At 52.0% G+C, this 22,248-nt stretch overlaps 6 protein-coding genes and 1 pseudogene across 7 annotated transcripts, besides 1 other annotated feature; 4 read left to right on the top strand and 3 right to left on the bottom strand.

Annotated features, from left to right (window-relative positions):
- Positions 1-569: 569 nt before the first annotated feature.
- Positions 570-1,299, bottom strand: NCS54_01111000 (Thioredoxin domain-containing protein; the record flags this gene model as incomplete). The annotated part of the gene is made up of 2 exons (XM_053156394.1): positions 570-909; positions 959-1,299. The coding sequence occupies 2 exons, from the start codon at positions 1,297-1,299 to the stop codon at positions 570-572; spliced, it is 681 nt and encodes a 226-aa protein (XP_053012369.1).
- A 2,436-nt stretch (positions 1,300-3,735) lies between these two features.
- Positions 3,736-5,234, top strand: NCS54_01110900 (annotated as a pseudogene). The gene is made up of 2 exons: positions 3,736-3,983; positions 4,082-5,234.
- Positions 3,736-5,234: a sequence feature.
- A 322-nt stretch (positions 5,235-5,556) lies between these two features.
- Positions 5,557-9,495, bottom strand: NCS54_01110800 (NACHT domain-containing protein; the record flags this gene model as incomplete). The annotated part of the gene is made up of 5 exons (XM_053156393.1): positions 5,557-6,860; positions 6,913-8,126; positions 8,172-8,990; positions 9,039-9,338; positions 9,386-9,495. 5 exons carry the CDS (start codon positions 9,493-9,495, stop codon positions 5,557-5,559), a joined length of 3,747 nt encoding a protein of 1,248 aa, XP_053012368.1.
- Positions 9,496-10,083: 588 nt separating this feature from the next.
- On the top strand, positions 10,084-11,423 carry NCS54_01110700 (MFS domain-containing protein; the record flags this gene model as incomplete). Its single annotated transcript, XM_053156392.1, has 2 exons — positions 10,084-10,462; positions 10,510-11,423. The coding sequence occupies 2 exons, from the start codon at positions 10,084-10,086 to the stop codon at positions 11,421-11,423; spliced, it is 1,293 nt and encodes a 430-aa protein (XP_053012367.1).
- Positions 11,424-11,947: 524 nt separating this feature from the next.
- NCS54_01110600 (Patatin-like phospholipase domain-containing protein) lies at positions 11,948-14,407 on the bottom strand (the record flags this gene model as incomplete). The annotated part of the gene is made up of 2 exons (XM_053156391.1): positions 11,948-14,101; positions 14,150-14,407. 2 exons carry the CDS (start codon positions 14,405-14,407, stop codon positions 11,948-11,950), a joined length of 2,412 nt encoding a protein of 803 aa, XP_053012366.1.
- Positions 14,408-16,763: 2,356 nt separating this feature from the next.
- On the top strand, positions 16,764-17,754 carry NCS54_01110500 (Opsin-1; the record flags this gene model as incomplete). The annotated part of the gene is made up of 3 exons (XM_053156390.1): positions 16,764-16,824; positions 16,880-17,489; positions 17,535-17,754. 3 exons carry the CDS (start codon positions 16,764-16,766, stop codon positions 17,752-17,754), a joined length of 891 nt encoding a protein of 296 aa, XP_053012365.1.
- A 1,183-nt stretch (positions 17,755-18,937) lies between these two features.
- On the top strand, positions 18,938-21,420 carry NCS54_01110400 (Fungal-trans domain-containing protein; the record flags this gene model as incomplete). The annotated part of the gene is made up of 8 exons (XM_053156389.1): positions 18,938-18,963; positions 19,189-19,493; positions 19,545-20,083; positions 20,143-20,416; positions 20,469-20,644; positions 20,691-20,722; positions 20,789-20,868; positions 20,921-21,420. The coding sequence occupies 8 exons, from the start codon at positions 18,938-18,940 to the stop codon at positions 21,418-21,420; spliced, it is 1,932 nt and encodes a 643-aa protein (XP_053012364.1).
- Between the last annotated feature and the right edge of the window lie 828 nt (positions 21,421-22,248).

The following is a 22,248-nucleotide window of genomic DNA, read 5'->3' as shown; positions in this document are numbered from 1 at the left end:
AGCTAGACACACAGCTAGACCTCACGTCAGCCCGGCATCACGAACCCACTTCAGCAGCATCATGCCTCCGGAACTCGGCCTCCCAAGTGAAATCTACGGCTATCGTCAGCCAATCTCGCTGTACACTTCTCAAAACACCTCAATGACTGACCGAGAGAGCGAATATTTCTCACTTGGCTTCATCAGCATCGGCGTTTACATGACGTTTTCGGGGTTCACATGGCATGGGATCTTCGCCGACTAGCAGGGTCCTTCAACCTTCTTGAACCTACTGCTCCACTTGAGGCCGCCATCGGCGACCGATGGCCCGAACCCCGCCTTCTAGATGCGCCTTATGATCAGAAGTTGGGCGGTTACTGTTTATCACTTCACGTAGACAGATAGGAATAATTTTTGTCATTTCTTCATTTATTCTTCATCTTTATGCTATCACAAATGGCAAGTCTAGAGTAGGAGACCAGTCCTGGTGGTTCCGTCCACTGGTATCATGACAGCGGTTGTACTGCGCCCATTCAAATCTCCCTTGCTCATCTGCTCGGTATCATTTTGGGTATTAAGTGGTGATTCCTTTACTGGGAAATAACCTTCTCCTTGGCCAGAGGGGTGAATCGGAGGTAAGGCTTGACGATGCGGAACTCGGGGAAGAGGGTCTTGGCCTCCTCGTTCTTGACAGAGGGGTGGACAATAACATCCTCACCGGGGACCCAGTTGATGGGGGTGGTGACGCGGTACTTGTCGCCAGTCTGGAGGGAGTCGATGATGCGGAGGATCTCGGCGGCGTTGCGGCCGGTGGAGGCGGGGTAGGAGAGGATGGTGCGGATGGTCTTCTTGGGGTCGATGAAGTAGACGGATCGGATGGTGAAGGCAATGCCCTTCTCATCGACGTTGGTGGCATCCTGCTGGTCGATCCTGGGAAGTCAGTTAGCAGACGTACATTCTGCGAGAAGCGGCGGCTTACATGTCGTAGAGCAGAGAAACCTGGCGCTGCTTGTCACCAATGATGGGGAACTCGACGTTGCCGCCAGTGACCTCGGAGATATCCTTGATCCAGCCCTCGTGGGACTCGATGGTGTTGGCAGAGAGACCAATGGGCTTAACACCACGCTTGGCGAACTCGGGGGCAAGCTTGGCCATGGCGCCGAGCTCGGTGGTGCACACGGGAGTGTAATCCTCGGGGTGGGAGAAGAGGATGACCCAGTTGTCGCCGATGAACTCGTGGAAGTCGATCTTGCCCTTGGTGGTCTCGGCCTGGAAGTTGGGGGCGATGGAGCCCAGACGAAGAGGAGCGGGAGCAGACATTTTGGCAGATGAAGTTGAAGAAGTTTTGAGTAAAAAAAAGGGTATCAAAGTTGTTTGGGAAGCAAAAAGGAAGAAAGGAGGGAAGAATGAGGGAGGGGGAGGGGTATTATATAGACAAGACGTGTTCTCCCGAGCAAGCACGACAGGCCGGTAGGAATTCCGAATACGCACGCAACTCGCTCAGCCTTTTTCGAGTGGGTTGCTAAGCTGCTACACCTTGTTGGAAAGCTCGCCGGCTAGTGGCACGCCCAAGGGGATGCTAACCAGCGACGATCCAGCCTCGCCCAGAGGCCGGATGAGTCCAATTGAGGGCGCCACGAGGTGAATTGGCACATTGACGTTGGGGCTGTTGAAGCTCGGCGTGCAACCTTTTTGACCTGAAGTTAATCTACCTCATAAAGTGTAGGATCCCTCACAGGTACCAGCAAGCTTGCTTGATCTCTACAATATAGCAATTCAATTACCACTATCTATTCTCACTCTCATCATCTATCTTTTGTCCATCATCATCTCCCTCATCCCCTTCATCACCCCGCCAAACCAAATAAACAAGACACCCCTCACTCATAACGTATCTCTCCCCCACCATCACAAGCCTCCACCACCCGCCAACCTGCCCCTCACTTGGCCCCAGAACGGCAAGGCTCGGTATTGCGTGCTGGGGACACGTCTCGATTGGTTCACTCTCGAGAATTGTGCCATCGCCAGCGGCAATGCTGCCATCGCGACGTTCCTGACGCAATCCCTCCCGCCTGCGGCGTGAACTCACCTGCCTGCCATAGCGCGATGGGCCGGGCACATCTGTGCGCTTCCATGGGCTTCGGAAGTCGGGGCGGGTTCTTGTTGGTTGAGAGATACGGCAGTGAGACGTGGCAGTGAGGATAGACGCGGTGTAAGAGCCACTATTTGATCAGAGTGAGTTTTTAGCATTGAACGTCCTTGACAAAATCCTATTCTTGACTACATTTGGAGTGGTGATGGTCCCTTGTTTCGTCAACATCAAGGTGATACGCCATCCGCAAAACTGCCGGGCCCAGCACACCATGGCAGCCAAGCCTAATCACACAAACCTCGCATCACATCGCGTTACGCCGTAGCTTCGCGTTCAGGTGTGATTGACAGAGGCAGCTCTGCCCGACATCCACTTTCATCCCCACGTCGCCAGCAAGTCCGGTCTGTCGCTGGAGGCCTACCGCCCGACCGGATGGAGGGGCTGGTTGAGAGCTGGCGGTGTAATTGACTGTTGTAGGGTAATTGAGGTCAACCAGGCATGAAGAGAGACATCGTGTAGTCTACAGTATGGAGTTTGGAGTAAAAGAAGCATATTTGAATGCATGGAAACAATTTGTAACAGGATCGTGGTACCCTCAAATCATCATGATGCTTTCATAGCACGTTCGTAGGCGGCTCCTTCAGGGACGGTGTTGGAGGAGTGAAGAGGCATTTTGGAGAATCTATTGCACCCAGCTCCTGGGAAGAATACTCAAGAATAGGCCAGTACCAGCTTTTTGAAGCCGTTAGACCTCACGCCCAACACTCAGCGATCTCAGCCTTACCACGCATCTGTTCATACAAACGGCGATTATCGAGGCTTCTCCGGTCGTGGATGGACCCTCCCTGTACGTGCCGACCGCCTCAGGCTCATGGTGGGCCGTACGACTGCCTTTCTTCAACAAACAAGCTCCGGCCGCGTGGCCTAATGGCTAAGGCGCTAGATTTCGGTTCTCGGACATCCGATCCCTCTAGAGATTCCAGGTTCGAATCCTGGCGTGGTCGAACACAGCTGTCCGGATAATTTTTTGCGTTTTGAAGCATTTTTGGTGATTTTCTGAGCATTTTGGTGGTGGTGCTGATGCATTCTGACGCGGCTTTGATATCCAAATCGCGCTCTGGCCCTCGCTGCGCTGGTCAGCCTTATGCCAACGGCCCGTGTCGCGTGGCGTCTAACCCGATTGGGAATCTTTTTGATCGCGCTCCTTCCCCTCTGCGACGAGAAATTCAACGACATCTCTTCCATCGCGGTGCTTCAATTTTTTGCTTCGGCAATGGTGACGCTTTTCACGGTGTATCTGGATCGTGGTGGGTCAAATGCATCAGTGCTTGTCGGCTGTCCGGACACAGTTAGCTCCCCCATCATCCCACAGTGGAGCGTCCCCTTGATTGACCAGGTCAACAGGTACCAACCCGAAACCGTCAGAGACACCCTCTGCCAAGTATCTGATACATTCTCGCTGCAATTGTCGTCTGGGAAAACGCGCTCGAGAATCCGGAGCCAAAAGGCCACCATTGAACGCCACAGCACGCCAGACAAAGTCGAGTTCGAATGCAACGCACTTGAAGCGTCTGGATCAAATAAAGTGGCGGCAAATAGGGGTAGTGGGGAATAGGGAGGGATCTTCCTTCCCGGATGGAACACTGGCCGTCGCTGTTATTTAGGCGTACGCTTATTCCCACATCCCGTTCCTGCCTCTTCTCCCTTGTCTCGGAATCACGCTCCCTTTGGCCATCTTGACGATGCTGTCCTCCATTTCGCGCGCCCCGCGCTTTTCGGTCACTACTTGTATTCTTATTGCTGCCGGCGTCTCTCTTTTGCTGGTCTTGTTTGCTTATTTCTCGGATTCTTTGAAGGCGCCGTTAGAGTATGCGCACGGCAAGGCTGGCGAGTACTGGGACAAGACTTTCAAGTATGCAGCTGCCCTATGACTCTGTTGGCTACACAGACGTCAATGCCCACGTGTCGTGACGACTTGGCATTATCTTGGCTCGGCGCTGACCATCACAGACCCTCCACACAGGTGTACAACTGCGAGGACCCTTATCGCCGACCAGGCTACCTCTATATCCCGGCTGATATAAACGGCACCGATCAGTACAAGAAGACACGATGGATCCCGTACACCGATGACCTCCTCGACGCCGAGGACCCTGATTACGCCGTGTACCCTGCCGCCGGCGAAATCGTCTTCAACGCCACCGAGGTGGAATCCGAATACCTCGACCTATCATCCACACCCCGACAATGGATGCCCGCCGTCGTTGCCGAGAGCCAGCGCCGACGAAAGGCTGCTCAGTATATGAAAACGGCCGGCGTTGAGGACTATGCTCCCATGAAGAACGAGGGCGAGTTGGGCTGGCTCTGGGGCCGTCGTATCCTGCTCTTTAGCGACTCGGTCGATCGATTCATGATGGAGTTTTTCTGCAAGGAGCTCGGACGAGGCATGCAACAGCCGGCGCCGCACACGACGGCCACTTGCACCATCCCCGAGTTTAACCTTACATTTGTTCACTGGCACTTCGCTGGCTCCTTCACCTACCGACCTGACTGGTGGTGGATGACCGACATGAAGGCTATCGCCTTTGAGGACCGCTGGGAGCAGTACTGGGGACCTATGAACGAGACGATTCGTGGACCCAACGGATACCCTGATCTTATCCTCTGGCAGAGCGGTCTCTGGGACCAGCGAGCCTTCTGGGAGAGCGGCGAGGCCAACCACGAGAAGGATGTCTACCCCATGGGAACACGGGTGAGACAACTGGTCTGGCAAGAAGTCCGTTTCACCGCCGCCCGTCTCAGGAAGTTTGTCGGCCGCATCGCCCTCGAGTTCCCCAAGTCCCCAACCATGTTCCGATCCATGACGATCCACCGTGTGAGCGATGCCGGAGACGCCACCATCTACGACCTGGACCGACTCTCTCGGGCCATCGCCGAAAAGGCCGGACACGAGGTGTTCGAGTGGGGTCGCATCATCACTTCGCTGTCGATGCTATACAAGGACAAGACGCACCCGGGTAGGGGCCCCGCGAGCTGGCTCTGGGCTGATATGGTGCTCGAGTACCTGGCTCGTGGCGGAGGCGCTGGGGATGAGCAGAGGAAGCCTTACTTTGACGGGTGGGATGCTTGTCACCCGCAGCTTATGAACTGGGGAGGACGATGAACATTTTCTGTACATGTAGAATTATGAGCGACTAGACTAATAAAGACAAGATCACAGTCATGTTTGACACTCCATCTGTACTGTGGTGGTTAAAAGACGGCAGTCGTATGTAATCCTCTGGCATTGACAGCTCGGGTGCCTACGTAATGGTGTCATTTCCACCTTTATTAAGGAAGTTGGCGAGTCACGGATAAATGTTGAGGTCTCTTATGAAGCGTCCAGTCTAGTCGAAACATGATATTAAGCAAGTCTGGTCAGTCTGCCTTGTGCCCTCAAACAGTACGTTGAACCAGCCTGATGACGGCTGACCTCTTCCCTAGCTTCACTCCTCCAAAGGTTTTGCGCCATACTCAAGTAATATGTCGGCGATGGCACTGTATCCATTCTCGATAGCATTTGACAATGGTGTTGAGCCGTCATGTGATGTTGCGTTGGGGTCAGCCCCGTTCTCAAGGAGCAACTTGACTATTTTTGGCGGGGTGCTCCGTCTCGTGGCGATCAAGAGCGGTGTTTGACCCTCTGTTTCCTGGTGCTGCAGACTAGGGAGACCCGTTGCACACTTGGAGTTGACGTCGACTCGCCTTGTTCTTAAAAGAAGGTCTACCACAGCCTCATACTTCTCGACGTCTCCATAACTATACCAAGACCCTTCGATAGCCCATATCAAGGGAGTCCGGGACTGTGAGCTAATGCTGGACTTTGAGTTAGGGTTCACTTGACCAGTGTCGAGTAGTCTTTGTACGATTCGAGGATGGCTTTTGTAGGCGGCAAATGCAAGTGGCGTACACCCCGCGAAACATGCCGAGGCATTCTCAGATTTCGAATCAACTTCAATGTTGCGCATCCGTAGAAGAGCCTCGACGATTTCCTCGTGGCCTCCCTCCGCGGCATAGGATAGCGGAGTCCTGTCCCACAAGTCTTTCGAGTTAATCTTGGTGTTGTATCTTATGAACGCATCAACGATTCTCGCGTCTCCTTTCTCGGCAGCATGGGATAGTGGGGGTATCCTTTCCTCCAGGCCTTTCGAGTTGATATTGGCGCTAAATCTTAAGAGTGCTTCAACAATTCTCGTGTCTCCTCTCTCGGCAGCGCAACCTAGTAGATTCCTGCCCCGCAAGCCAGGATTGGCGTTGTACCTTGAGAGAGCTTCAACGATGCTCTCGTCTCCTTTCTCGGCAGCATGGGATATTGGAGCCTTGTCTTGGTGATATTTTGCACTGGTATCGAAGGGAGGGCCATCGAGGAGAACGCTGGCAACTCCTCGCCAGTTTTCTGAAGCGGCCATTGCCAGGAGTGCATCATTCGGATTCAGTCGGTTCGTCGCAAATAGCTTGCTCACTGTCTCTTCACTTCCTTGTGCAACTGCGAAAGACAGGGGCGATCGATAGACTCCTAGTTCGACTGAACCGATGTAAATGTTATCGACCTGCAAGAGTATGTCAATGATCTCGGTCGAGTTTCTTTCGATGGCATATGACAGAGCGGTTCGACCGGTAGAGTCCACGACATTGGCATTGACTCGCCCGGCTTCAACAAGTATCTTGCAGACTTCGCATTGCCCATCCCGCGCAGCCCATACCAGTGGTGGCCGTTGTTCAGCACCGATCCAGCGAAGTATTGTGTTACCTAGAGTGTCAAAATGATTGAATGATCTTCGGTGGGACTGCTGTAGACTTACCGGAGACGTCGAGATCAAGATGTGGTCGAGTACTGAGGAGCTTGACAATACCAACACGGCCACACGCCGCAGCAGTGCGCAAGATGAGACCGGGTTGCAACTCAGGGTCTTCAGGAGGCTGTAGCCAAGTCTCTAGATTGTCAACCAAGTATTCGACGATTTCGACCTGGTCCTCTAGAATAGCAAGATACAAAGGCGTTTCGCCAGCAAGGTCCCTCGAATGGATATTCGCCTTCCCAATTTCTAGCAAGAGTTTGAAGGAACTCGTGCGATGGCGAGATACAGCTCGGTGCAAAGGGGACGTGCCCCCTTCATCACTCAGGTTTGCGTTTGCTCCGTATTCGACCAGCAGCAGTCGTATGACTTCATCACGACCCTGCTCTGCCGCAAAGGCAAGGGGCGTCCACCCCTGGTCGGTTTGTTTGTTGACGGTGTCGGGATCGGCGAGCTCACGCACAATACTAACGAGACCAAAAAGAGCGGCGATGTGAAGCGCAGTGACCTGCTCCTTGACTGACTCGAATAGCTCCTCGTTATGATCGTGCTCTGTGTATATAGAACCAGTTTGGTCCTGGAACAAGGGTTGTAACGAGGACCAAAAGGCTTCTTTCAGTTGGAAGAAGGCTAGTATCCTCGCAGACGATGCCTGGCTAGCATGGAGCCCCCAATATTTGCAAGCGTATCGATAGAATGGCCAGTCTTCAAGACGCCTCTGGTGCTCTCCAGAGGTCTTGCATTGCTCTCTTCTGAACGGTTCAAACGAGAGATATGTGAGGCAAACCTCGGCCAATTGTTCTTCAGCAGCTGGAAACCAGGTCTTTCTGGTGCGCTCAAAATACTCTTGAGTGGTGTAGTGAACGAGACGGATGATGCCGCTTCCTTGATCAACGGTGACTAGCCCGCCGCAGGCAGTCACCATATCATCAGGGTCCGGGAGGTTGTCAAAGTCCAGATGTTCTTGCTCAGGTTCCACACCCAGGGCATGTTGTAGTTCTGACACTGACAGAGGGGTCTTCGCCCAGATGATCCATTGCAACACGTCCTTGGCGAGGCCTACCTGGTCAGGAAACTGTGTTTCAATTCGTCTCATAGTTCTCTCATAGGTATCGTCGTAGGCAGTTGAGCCTCGTGGGAGTCCTTCGAGGGCTGTGCGTAGGGCTTTGGCAGTGCGCTTGTACATCAAAGACTCGAGATGAAGATGAGCAAGGAGGAACCTGGAAGAATTAGAAACATCACCAGGAGAGTATCGGGTCACATACATTCCGTCAACAACCTGTACTATCTGTGTCTTGACGTGCTCTTGTAGCTCGGTGCTGCGTGCCACGAAACCCGGGAGCCGCCCTATTTGCCCATCCAGGTACTTTCGAACGTCATGCTCGCTGGCCCGGACGTTGATGGACACGGTTTTGGGGAACCACGATTCGATCTCGGGGATGGGCCGAGATGTGCACAAGATGTTAGCCGAGAGGGCAGTTTGTAGCTTCATGATTTCCGACAATAGGGTGTTCCGGCGGCCATCTCGTGAGGGACATTCATCGAGGGCGTCTATAATGATGAAAACTCTGGAGTATAGAGCAGAGAAACTGTGCAGAAGCTCAGAAATCTCTTCAAATTTTGGCTTTGAGCCTCTTTGCAAATGTCCCTTGTATACATCCCGAACAGCTGTTGGAATGTCGGATTGACCTGCCACGAGTTGTCTTAGCAAGTTGGCAAAGACTTGATTAACAGTTTGGCTCTCTTGCTGCTGATAATTGAAGTAAACATGAGCGATGCAGACGTTAGAGTCATCTCGGAACCACTTTGTGAGCTCCTCAACTACGATGGACGAGAGGATCGTCTTTCCGGCGCCAGGGATGCCTGGACAGTAGAGGGTTTCGCCCCTGGTGGACTTCCAAGAGGTGAAGTCCGGGGACTCAAGAAGCCAAACGCCAGTGCCTGTTTGTTTTCGAGCTGAGATATCGTTTTGTTGGGCTGTGTGATCAAAAGAGCTCAGCCAGTTGAGAATGGCAAGTCGTTCTTGGCGGTCTTGATTCTGGTTCAGACGGTCGACGCCCTTCTTCACGGCAACAGTTGTCTCGCTGGAATGGTAAGACTCAAGCGAGAGAAAATATGCTTGTGCATCTTACCTAGAAAGTTGGCCGAGCAATGTGGTAAGCATAGCGATACTGGAACTGATGCGTTCACGAAGCTCTCGAGCCTCGTTAGGCTCCCATTTGAGCTGCTTCCAGACCCTTCGGATAGACTTGCGATGACGGCCCTGTGAGGTGTCCAAATCGCTGAACTTGTCACAAACAGCTTGTAGGTCATGAAGCACGGCTTCACATGTGCCCATAGCCTGCTCGAGGTTGTTCCCCTGCTGTGGGGTGAAAACTGACTCATCGACTTTAACGTCGACATCTTGAAGCACCATGGACAAAAGTTTGGTCCTGAAAGGTTAGTATGCGGTTCCAGTTGGGAGAGAGGCGCGACTCACTCGTCAGAAAGACTCTTGAACTTGCTCGGTGCTCCGCTAAAGTCCTTGCGGATCTTGTGCGCTAGCTGCGCAGCGGCGAGGAAATCGCCAACGCTGAATCCGAAACTCATGACGGATGGGGAGGCCCACGTTGCTGAGTAGCCATAGGCCACTGATAGCTGCGTTTCTTTGGCGGTATATTGGGATAGAAGGAGTCAACAAGCAAGGAGCTTTTGGGGAAAGCAGAAACAAAAGAAGAGAGAAGTTCGGCCGGAGAAGAGGGAAATTCATGTCAGGCAGAATCACAAAGCCTCGCGAGGCGGAGTTAAAGCGCCCTGGGACTTGGCAACCACTCCATCAGACGTGGCGCCCCAGCGACATATTGAGGGCCGTTGGTTGGATTTCGAGGATGGCAGTGTTGTTTGGAATGTGACAGAACCATAAGTGGCTTTCAAGGCATAAATGCATGTCTTTAGAAGTGAATATATGCAATTGTTTAATGTAGAGGTTAGATGGACAATTCTACAGAGCCTTGGCTCTATATTGATATTTGTCGTTGGATCTACTTCCTTATTCAGCAAATAGTCCAATGTCTCGATTAGGAATGAGTGACCATGCATCCAATCCATGCAACTCAACGCCTTATAAAGACGTCGCATCCACCTGCAAGGATTCACCGCTCAACTTTTCCTGCTCATTCGATATACCGACGCTTCAAAATGGCGTTACAAAACCCCGAGACAACCCAAAAGTCGGAAACCGAAAACCACACGACGGAGAGCCCTGATGACGATGTCCTCACGTACCCCGAAGGAGGTCTTAGAGCTTGGGGCGTCGTCTTTGGATCTTTCTGCATCATGCTCTCTGTTTTTGGCGTGATTAATACTGCGGCTGTTTTTGAGTCGTATTTTATGGAGAATCAGCTTAAAGATAAGGAGCCGTCGACTGTGGCATGGATCTTTTCGTTGTATCTCTTCAACATTTACTTCCTGGGCTTGTTGGCAGGTCCTATATTTGATCAACACGGCCACCGACTGCTCATCTTTGTGGGGAGTGTTTTGGTGGTTGTTAGTTTTATGTTGTTGAGCTTATGTTCAGGTAAAATCCTATCAACTCCTTGAGAATTATGACTTACCGGTGTCTAGAATATTATCAGATCATCCTCTGCTTTTCCATGCTCTTCGGAATAGGGGCTTCTCTAATGAACATTCCCGCATACGCGGTAATAGGCCACTGGTTCGACAAACGCCGTGGCTTTGCAGTTGGCGTAGCATCCACAGCGGGAGGTATTGGCGGCATCATTTTCCCCCTGCTTTTTCAAGCTACCCTGCCAAGCATTGGGTTTGCCTGGAGCATGCGGATGTTGGGCTTTATTCTGCTCTTACTCGCCGTACCGTCGAATCTTTTGATCAGAACTCGGCTACCACCGAGCGAGCAGTTCAAGTCTGCGTGGCCTGATTTTAGATTGTTCAAAGACCTGAGGCTATCTTTGTGCTGCGCAGGAATATTCTTTATGGAGTATGGGATCATGGTTCCTTTGACATATGTCGTGTCTTATGCCACAGAACACGGACACGCATCTACCAACAGCTACATGCTCCCGGCGCTGCTCAATGCCGGCAGTGTCGTTGGAAGAGTTGTTCCAGGAATCATCTCAGATCGGATCGGCAGATTCAACGTCCTCATTATCACCGTCGGAGCATGTATCATCTGCGTCCTTGCACTCTGGCTACCAGCGGGAGATTCAAAACCCATGCTCATAGCCTTCACACTTCTCCTTGGTTTTGCAAGTGGCGGAAACGTCAGCTTGGTCCCTGTCTGCATAGGCCAGCTCTGCGATTCGAAAGATTATGGACGATATCTGTCAACTGCTCTACTGGCGGCGAGCTTTGGAACCTTGACGGGCATTCCTATAGGGGGTGCTCTCCTCGGGCTTGGCAACGGAGATGGATGGTTGGCTGTCATCATATTTTCTGGTGTTTCGTATACGGTGTCTTGGAGTTGTTATCTTGCTGCTAGGATTCTGGCCGTGGGATGGACTCTGAAGGCCATCTACTGAGAGTTGATTTTTGGCTTGTGACAAGAGATAATTTGGAACGAGGCCGTGAGAAGGTTTGGATATAGATCTTCGAGATGGAGTTATACACGATGAGGTAGAATTTGGAAGATAACGAGATAGATGACATACAAACACGACTGTTTCCTTCGCCACTATACTCAACACCCCTTCTCTGGGAAGCAAAGAGGTTGAATCAACAATACGAATATTTCAGCTTGACAATACATTGGTCACATAGGTAGTTAAAGGCTAGGACGGACATGTACGCTTGAAAATATAATTGGTATATCGTATCTGAATACTCGAGGTATAACTGTCAACTACTCGCCTCCCATGCATCCATTATCCCACAATGCTCATCCCAAAACAACTCCAGCTCGCTCTCAAAAATGCTATTCAAAACAAAAGAAAGAAAGAAAGATATGTAAAGGGTGGCTCTCCCTCCTCTTGTCTTGATGTACTCTCTCTCGTCTAAGCCAAAATGCTCATCTTGTACCCCTTCTCGCATATCTCGCCTGGTATCTCTAGTCCCAGAGAATCCAGCCAGCCCTCTCCTCTGGGCCATATCGCCCTCGGCTCTCTACGCTGAGGGCTTTGTTTGGAGTGTTTGAGATTTGATGTACGTCGTATGGCTCAGGATCACTAATGTCGGTGTCATCCCTGTGAGCGTCGCTGGAATGATATGCTTCGCTTGTCTCTGCTTCTTCAGCAGGCGGCGAAATGCTTGTGCGTGTTTGCCATGCTGGTGCAGACCAGGGCTCTTGAGTCGCTTCCTCTGGCTCTTCATCTACTGCCACCTCTGTATCGTCATCCACCCCCTTCAAAGGTGGAGTTATGGGCTTCGAAAAGTTAAAGTCTGGGTTGGTTTCCTCGGCGTGAACCGAGGATGCGAGTGTAGCTCGGGTGTGAATGTGAACTTGGCTTCTAGATGCTCTCTTCAGACGAGGCTTGCGCTGCGAAAGGGATGACCCGACTTGGCTTCGACGGGACTCCATCTCGAGTCGCTCCTCTTGTTCCGTCTCGTCATCGGTGATGGCATCGTCGACCAGTAACCATCGTCTGGGAGCCACGAGGAGGCTGCTTCCAGACTTCCGACGATGTCGCTTCTGGTTCTTTGTCTCGACAGACGCCGCCGCCGCCTGTCCCGCCTGCGCTGTGGGAGGGATCTTGAGGGGAATGTTCCCCATAGTGACATTCAGGCGACGCAGGTCTCGCTGACTCTCAGAAAAGATGACTCTGGCCCGGAGTCTATGCACCGCGCGATCCAAGGCCAGCTCAATAGCACATCGGTCTCGTATCCGGCTCAGTTTGGGCCAAGTCGCCCGCTCACCCACGAGACACGCTCGCATCATGAACTCGGGCGACGGGTTTCGCATCAGGCGTGGGAGGTCGTTGATGCTCATCTCGGGGAGAATGTTGATGTCACCAGAGTATTTCTGGCTGAGCACACTGCGAAACTTGGTGGCAAGGTTGGGCATGATGCCGAGTTCAGCAAGGAAGTGAAGTCGGTGAAGCGCCTCGTCCCTCGCTAGAGATGTCAATGTGTACATCCAGTCAAACTCGTCGGTATTGACTTGCTGGGGGCGTTCCGGCTTTCTTTGAGGGGACAAGTGGTCATCCTTGGCAAGAAAGGGGACGACGTGGGGATTCACTTGGGAAACGATAAAGTGGTTCACGTTGAACATTTCCGAGAGACGCGTCATGGGCAAGTCATTGTCCACCGAGCCATCAATCCAACGCTGTGGAGTTGGATTCCATGGCAAATGCTCGCCCGTGATGGGGTCTTTGACGAGAAGAGGCGACGCGTTGAAGACCAGAGGAACCGAACACGACGCGGCGACAGCGGACCAGATCATGACGTTGGGAGCCGTGACGTAGTTGAGCAGTCTCGGCAGCTCATACATGGAGGCCGTCGAGACGCAAATATTGAGGATTCGGCGTGTTCGGTTGTAAGCCTCTTGAAAGGTCATGTCACCCATCAAGCCTCTCATGACTCTAGTAAGGTGCTTGATGTCAGACCAGCTTCCTTCGGTAAGCAGACGGCGCAAGTTGTTCCAAACGCCGTCTGTTCCATCGGGACTCTCGAATACGGAAAGGTCTCCGTAGGGGAACTCCTCGATCAACTGAGGGATTTCCTCGTCTGTTCGCGTGCACATGGCGGCGCAAACGATGCTTCCGGCGCTTGCACCTGAAATGATCCTTGGTAGAAGCTGTGCCTCAAACAGGGCCTTCAACACGCCAATATGGGACATGCCAAAAGTGCCACCGCCTGAGAGGAGCAATGCGCTCCGGCCAAAGCTCTGTCGAGCAAAGAGTATGCCTTCAAGCAAGTCGCGATACTCAACACTCTGGTCAAGTCGACTTTGCGTGACAACAGCCTCAATTGTCTGTATTGTGGACTCGACGTAGCGCTCGATGAGGTGCTTCGTTCCCGAGTAAGAGTGTCGGTAGAGATCGACATTATCCATGCCACCAAGATCTCGAGACAGGGCAGTACGAATCAGGTGCATCATGGTATGAACGTCGCATTTGGTGCGGGCTTCGTCGAGGGCTTGTAGACGCTCCTTGATCAACTTGGGGTTGTAGTCGCCCGACGATGCGTCTCGTTTCCACTCGTCATTTCCTTCGAGAACGTCGAGTTCCTTCGCGGCAGCCTCCCATTGCGCGTGAGACTCGGCCTGGGTCTGTTAGCAAGTGACGCGACAGGAGAAGCGACAGCAACTCACATTTTGCATGCGCAAACCCAAATGATGTTTCCTTTCTTCCAACTGTTGCACCTTCTGGCGCTGGTCTTCTGTCAAACCATCCTTGCACCATAACCAAGTATCATTGGCCTGCTTGATGGCCTTTTGAATCGTACTGACGACCGCTGGACCCGACGAGGACACGCTCGGTGGACGCTTCGCTTTCGTGTTCGACTTGACGGGAGACTTGGGTTTCGAGTGAGTAGGAACCGCACGGGTTTGGAGCAGCAGATCGGCCATGATAAATGCCCACGCAGGTCAAGCGTGGGAACAAGGTCGTCTGCGAGGAGGGAGCGGTAGCGGCGGAGAAAGCGACGTTATAGCATGGCAGGGGAGGATGTTTGGAACAGGTTCAAACGCGAGCGTTGTAGATTTGAGGATCGTGATCGTAGGGAGGGATAGAGCGTGTTTGCGTCTTGTGATTGAAACTGAGAGATTATTGTTGAAACAGGACAAGAGATGGGAGTAACCGGGGGTCACAAGTCGAAGAGCGAGCGGAACTGTAGGTGCGGTGAGTTGGCGGAAGTGGTGGGGGTTGGCGGAGGGGGCTCCGAGACACGGCACAGAAGGAGATAACGGCAGTGGCTTGTAAGGACGGCTCGTAGCTTTTCTTCCAGGTAGATACAGGGAACAAGCGATGATCTGAGAGTGATGATATTCGGGGATGGACTTGGTGATGATGAAATTGGATCTTGGTGTGCGAATAGGGACGAGAGGAATTTCTTGAATTTGGGAAGGTCCCCATGACCATGTCCACTTTCCGAAAGATTGAATCCACTTTTCCCCGCCATCGTCGAATGTGGGGAAAACTGCCATGCAGCCGCTGTAGAGCAGTTGGCAGCCGCTAAACGCCTTGTAACGTTCTGTAAATACAGGGCATGTGTTTCTCCTTTTTTCTTCTCAACACCACATCAAACATTGAACACGAGATATTCAGCTCACAGCCTCTGGAATGCCCTTCGTCGTCAGCCCTCAGCGGACATCTGACCAGCCGCAAACTGGAAGCGCACCCAATTCAGGACATCCTCACCGCCTGGAGGGAGGGCGGCCTACCAATCAAGGAGACAGGAGTGGCAGCCCTTACAGGGGCACGTGGCCGCATCTCTAGGGTGGCTTTCCAACTGGGGCTGACCTGGCCTGAGCGGGTCCTCATCCCCGCCACAGCGTAATCAATTATCCCGCATTTCACATGTCAACAAGGCTGTGAGTCCTCTTCTATTGGATCCTCCGCAATTCTTTGCATCCTTTGTGCAGTTCACGCGGGCCGATGCTCGGCAGCTGATTCAGACGAGAAAAAAGTCTGGGGAATTTGCGGGGAGGAAGGGGAGGAAAGGTCAAAAGTGTAAGCGAGATGAGAAAACGTGAGCGGGTGGCTACGGTTCCATCGTGGTCTGTGAAGCTTCAACGTGATCTACCACGATGAAAGTTTCTTTTTAAATGCGGGCTATGTACAGTATTGCATTGTTAGACTGAGCTTCGAGTGCCAGTATTTTTATCTGCCTGTTTCACGGAAGAGAGGGGAGACTTGCGTCCGACATGAGACATGGGCTGACTCGTCTGACCTGCACATTGACTCAGGCGGCTTCGGAACAGACGATCAAAGAGCGATCGAGATTCCATTCCTCGCAGCCAAAGATCTGCACAAGGCAGTGAACACACTGACGACAACCCGTGGAAGAACCATGTTCCATACCGATGAGCTGCTGTCTAAACTAGGCATACCTCTGGACCAAGGTCCTCGTAGGGTGGGCGATAAGCTTCTGAAGATCCTCACAAGCTTGCGAGTTCGGACACTCCGGGGCAGAGGAGAGGGCAGCCATTCACGACTAAAAAAGTAGTGTTCATGCCTCAAGGCCCAAGGTGCCAAGTTATCTTCAAAAAGGCATAGCAGCTGCAGTAGCTTCCCTGTTTGAGGCTGAACCAAACCCTCAGAGTCAGGACTGTCCATGTTGCAATGAGTTCCTGGCTGCCGGCACTCTTCCAAGCTTTTTGCGTTAGGGTATTTTCTTGAAACGATGGATCTGCAAAATATGCAGGACAAAATTTTCTTGAACGTTCCATCGGTTGCTCGTTTGTGGCGCCTCTGCCGCGAGGGCAGTGAGGGCATCGTGAAGCCATTCCCGCCATGGCTTCGGTCAGCTAACACCACACAGCTACTGACAATCATGTGGAAGGACTACACCATTATCCCAAGCTTACACAAATTATCATCTCCAGAGCACACTTACAATTACAATTATAACATCCATCAACGTCACCTGACGAAACACGTGCATCAGCTCCGAAAAAGCAACAACTCGAAACATCACCTTGTCCTACCAGATTACGTTATGGTGACGCCGTACACACGCGAAGCCCGCCCAGACACGTCGCGATCCTGCTGCTCCCCCGCATCAATACCTGCTTTTCTGCAACGTCGTTTACCAATCTACATGTCATGGATGACGTTTGTTTGCTTACAGGAGGCGAAGAGGACCGGCATGCTGCGTTTTGCCTCTTAAATGCCTGTTTGCCCGCTTCGCCTTGGGGAGTTTTGTTCTGTAGTCTTTGAGCTCTTGACAACTTGAATATTCAGAGGCGATTCGAAAACGATATAATGGATTCTGTGATTGAGGCCATCAAGACCAAGCCCGTTGGGCCGATCCCGACCGTCATTCGTATGTTCTAGAGCGAATGGCTTCACTTAAATGGCTTCACACTAACAATTCCCAGCTGAGCCGACTCATTACGAGACAGCCGGGCACAATGGAATCCGCGCTCTATGGGTTCTCTTCTTCATGATGGTGGTGGCTTCCGCCGTCTTCGCCCTCCTCTCGTGGAACGTCGCCGTCCAGCGTCGCATCTTCTACTTCCTCACCACCCTGACCACCATCGTCTCCGCGCTCGCCTACTTTGCCATGGCCTCCGGGCACGCATCCACCTTTAACTGCGTCAGTGTTCGAGATCACCACAAGCACGTTCCCGATACGTTCCACGACGTGTGCCGTCAGGTCTACTGGGCTCGCTTTGTGGACTGGGCCATCACGACTCCTATCCTGGTTCTCGAGCTTTGTCTGCTGGCTGGTGTTGATGGAGCACATACCGTCATGGCTATTGTGGCGAATGTTATCATGATGCTCACGGGTCTTTTTGCTGCTATTGGACATGCGCATACTGCTCAGAAATGGGGATGGTACGCCATCAGTTGCATTGCCTATCTCTTCACCATCTGGCATGTCTCTATCCATGGTGCTAGAGCTTCTCGAGCTCGTGGTACCAAGGTTTCTCGACTGTTTGGCTCCCTCGCCACTTTTGCCCTCATTCTCTGGACCATCTACGTTGTGTAAGTGATTTCCTTAAATGCTGTGTTGCATGCTAACGACTACAGGGTCTGGGGTGCTGCTGGCGGCGCTTGGAGGGTCAAGGTCGGCACCGAGATCATCATCTACGCCGTCCTCGATGTTCTTGCCAAGGCCATCCTTGGCCTTTGGCTAATTACGGCTGCTCGTCAGAACCGCGAGACGACCCCCGAGGTTGGTGGCTACTGGGCTCATGGAGCTGGTACCGAGGGAGCGATTCGCATTGGCGATGACGAGGAGGGCGCGTAATCGCCTCGAACAAGAACTGGAAAATAGCCTTTCCGATCACATTGGGCGAATTGGTTATTTGGGTGCCATCGTCAACATGGTGCCTGGGCAAGAGTCCTGCGTCTGGAATGACGCGCGACAATGAGCGGGTGGTAATTGGTGGTGGAAAGTGTCTATGACAGGGTAAAATGGCGTCGGAGCAGTGCAAGGTATACAAGGATGCGAACTGCGCTACATGACACGCCGCGATGGCGTCAAGTGGTTTTGAACGGGTTGGCAAGGTTATGGTCTCAGAGTTTGAAGATGGAGAATCAAGTCATCGAGTGGTAGGGAATGCGCTTTAATGGAAAATCGTCGGAAGGAGAAATTGGAGTGTTATCTCAGTCTTGTTACCTGTTCTATCAATGAGAACATGAGCCAGGGATTGATGAATTGATACCCCTATTCTGCTGTCTTGAATTGACAATGCCACTCGCACGCATCCAGTGGGATCGCTCACCGTTACCCTCCAGCATTGCAACAGACAATAGATGAGTCTGTCATTGCTTCGGAATGATTCCTTAGGATCATATTGTCGTATAAAGAAGTGTTAATCCTCGTATTTTGTGAGGGAATGAGCCCGTCTCCTCTTGGTACCGAGCATACCGAAGTGGGCCCGGACCGGCCGGCTCAGCATCTCCGACTCCCGGAGGTACGGGGCCGTTTCTTGCTGGAGGCCCGGTTGCAGTATATTCGGATGGGCACAGCCTTGCCTGCCAATAAATTCTCTTGCCATCTTATATAATTACCTCTTCCAATTACTCTTCGTTAATTTACAGGTTGATGGTCTTGTACAGGCCCCGTCACAGCATCCACTGGGTACACCATGTTCTGTCGGCCTCGATTGCAAAATTACCTTCTGAGATAGAGTGGTCATGTCGACCTTTGAATAAACTTGTACAGTTACTAAAGCCAGGCCAAGCAATATAAAGAAAACAGCTGCCACCATTTGTGGATGATTGTGAGCTCAAGTCAACACCTCGAAGGTTTGCCTGTCTGGGTTACGTCAGCATTCAAGCCCAGAAAATGGTCTAGCTTCTGATCTTGGCCTTGCGATCGGTCCGTCTTGACACAAACCGGCCTCCTTCTTCATTATCGCTCTGCCTTGATAGCTACCAGTCTCCTATACTGCCTCGTTCCACACAGCTTCAGCAATCCGGAAGCGATGAACCGCCGGCGATGTTTGCGCGCGTCAGTGACCTATCACGGAGATACTGTTCCCTCGACTGACTGTTGTTATAGATGCGCTCGATGCCGTGACATGAAGGTTCGATGCTCAGGCTCGGCTCCATGTGCACGGTGTCAAAGGAAGAGGCACGAATGCTACTTCAGGCCTGAAGACCTGCGGACAACCGTCCCGATAAGGGAAGCAGGCTGACTCACTCTTCGTTTGGGCCTAGCTAACATTGGCTGTAGCTATCTTCAGTCGCTGGAAGCCCGGGTACAAGAACAAAATCTTCAAGAACAGAGTCTTCAGCCACAGCAGCCGGCCGTGACACCGCCGCGGTCAACCATTCCGTCGGAACAACTCAGCGGTGTCGACCCGGCGATTCTGAGCCCAACAGAGCGCTCATCACACACCCAGGGCCATTCAGATACGGCTGGGAGCAGCACTCAGGTCCCCTGCCAAGTTGACCCTGCATTGGACTCCCCCGAGTTCAATCGCAACCCGCTTGTCGACAACGGAGAAGTATTTGCCCGTGATCCTCACGGCAAATTCTGTAAGGAGGCAGTTTCTTTTTGAGATTTACTCTAATTAATTACGTCGATAGGGTATATGGGACCAACGTCGTCTTGGGCCTTTTGCAGGCGTGTCCTCGCCATCATCGGGAGCTGCATGCCCAAGCCGGAACCTCCAGTTTACCCCTGGGACCTCGAGACCATCAATCTGACCTGGAGTCCTGTCGGGTTGTATGATCAGCCAGACGTTTCGGGGCTTCCATCATGCGAGTATGCGCTCTATCTATTGTCCACGGTTCAGTACCATCTCGGATCGCTCTACGAAATCATCGACCATGAGTCCTTCCGTGAGCAGGTCGAGCGCTTCTACCAAGATCCTGCAGGAGAGGCTTATCGGTCGAGGTTCTGGTATTCACAGTTTTTGCTAGTGCTGGCATTTGGTGAAGCCTTTTTAAACACTGGCTCAAACAAGGGCGTTCCGGGCATCAAATATGCTTCACGAGGGTTATCGTTGATACCAAGTCTCATTCCGCTAGACAAGGACAAGGAATCGTTGGCGGTGGTACAAGCTCATTGTCTAGCGGCTTTGTACCTCCAAGCGGTTGACTTGCGACTGATGGCATTTCAGGTTGTGAGTACAGCAGTTCGGCCTCCTTTTTTAGTCAAGTGTGATGATCTAATACTGAGTAGATTGGGCAAGGATTGCGTCTCGCAATCATTGAAGGATGGCATAGACACATGCCACCAGAAGATGTTGGCGAGCAGCACTCGAAACGCTGCAACACGATTTTTTGGATCTCGTACATCATTGATCGAGAATACGGCCCTTTGGTCGGAGCCCCGAGTTCCATCAGAGATGAAGACATCACGACAAAGCTGCCCTCCGATATCGACGGTTCTCTAAGGGCCGATGCCCTCACGCTGCAGATTCGCATGTCTCGTCTAACAGCAACAATAATGAACGGTACGGAACCAGTATTCCTGTGTTTGTGGAAATCTTTATTGATGGCATCTAGGCGTTTATGGAGTTGACAGAAACTTTGACGGGACTCTACTCAATGATACGCAATCGGTGCTACACAGCCTTGCAGACGTCTCGAGAGACATCACCGCGTTTCTCGAGACGAGGCTTCAGAAAACAAACATTCGCTCTTCAAAGATCGCCACAAGGTTGATTCTTTCGTATCATCACGCAAGTAGCACCTCTTTCATACCATATTCGACGCTAATGAGGCCAGTGTGTTGTTTTAACAACTCGACCTTTGGTCATGTGTGTCTTGCAAAGACGATTGACTGGGAGTGATGGAGACCGAACCATACCTGATGGTCCCATTAGTTCGTTGCTGCAGTCGTGTGTTCATTCAGCCTTGAACATTCTAAAGACGTTGCGAGCACTCGGAGATGAGAATCTTCTAGGTAAGAAGTCAATCTTCCCATTCGATGGACTGATCTGACCCCTAATACCCAGACTCCTTTCTGCCGTTTCAAATGGAGACGGTCTTCTCATCAGCCTTTCTCCTCTACGTTATCGACGCAGTATCACCAGGTTTCGTGCCAGACCAATCCTGGCTTGCCACTGCACACGGAATATTCGACACAATGATTGCAAAAGGCAGTCCAGCAACACCACTTCGAAAACGAGAGCTACAACGCTTGGAGCAGATCATGACATCGTACCTTGACTCCGGATCCAAGACGAACCCTTCACCGTTGCAATTCCAGGAAGAGCCCATACTGAGGCGGGGAATGGATATACCTGATCAAACAGCAACGGCAGACGTTGCGTATGTGGATGAGACTTCCCCTTGGGGACTGCTGGGCTCTCATGGAGGGTATATATTGTCGCCCGAGGAGATTATGCAGTTGGCTGAGGGACTCAACATGGAGGATTTCATGATTACACCCGAGGGTGGTGTGGCTCTGGGGGAGCATGGCCAGGTCGAGACAAATAGTGATACTGGATCGTGATAGGAGCAGCAAGAGATAATGGTATCAGTGCAGAAGTCATGGTCAATAGCGGTGCTGTGACATCTGACTGACCCGGTCTTGACTCGAGGCAATCCGGATTGGACTGGATCTAGTCCTGAGATGTGTCCTCTTGGCAAAAACAATGAGATTTTATCACTTCCTTATCAGCTGGGATCGCGACTTGTTGCCGGTGATGGGACCCCGGCCCGAAAGTCGGCCCCACATACCGATGCCGGGATACCGGCCGGGTCCCGGACCGTCCCCTATTTTTTGATGGGCTGGTTTTTGAAGCATTGCCTGCAAGCTGTGAGGTAGGGCGGAAGTTGGCACGGAAGTTCTGGAACGGAATTATGGCATGGAGAGCGTCTCACGGAAATCATCCCACGGAAGTGGTGCCGATGAGAAATAGGTAGTGAGATGATATGTTGGACGCGGGATTCAGGAAGTCAAGAATTATTGGCTCTCTAGGTCTTGATTCATAAGCCATTTGTGCGTTTCAATATGAAAAAGATGCATTCTCTACCAGGAAAATATGTATAGTGTTAGAGACACTTGTAGATCCAGCTGGGGTTTGTACACAGTTGGTAGTCTCTTGTCTTCAACTCGACTCTTTATGTACCCGGGAATGCCCTGGAAACTCTCACACAGCCTTGCGCGTTCAATCTGAACCCATACGAGCCTCGACCGGATCTGTAAGTTCCACTTCATTGTCTGCAATAAGTGTCTGCAAGACGTCGGAATCCACATGCCGATGTATCCACTCACCGACTTCCTGAGCTCTGGGTCGACGCCATGCAGAGGTCGTATCAATTACAACAATGCGGGGGA

The sequence above is a fragment of the Fusarium falciforme genome, chromosome 9 (assembly GCF_026873545.1).
Source record: "Fusarium falciforme chromosome 9, complete sequence".
Classification (NCBI taxonomy): domain Eukaryota; kingdom Fungi; phylum Ascomycota; class Sordariomycetes; order Hypocreales; family Nectriaceae; genus Fusarium; species Fusarium falciforme.
The sequence above is the reverse complement of the archived record's forward strand: the minus strand, read 5'-3'. Positions and strand labels throughout refer to the sequence as shown.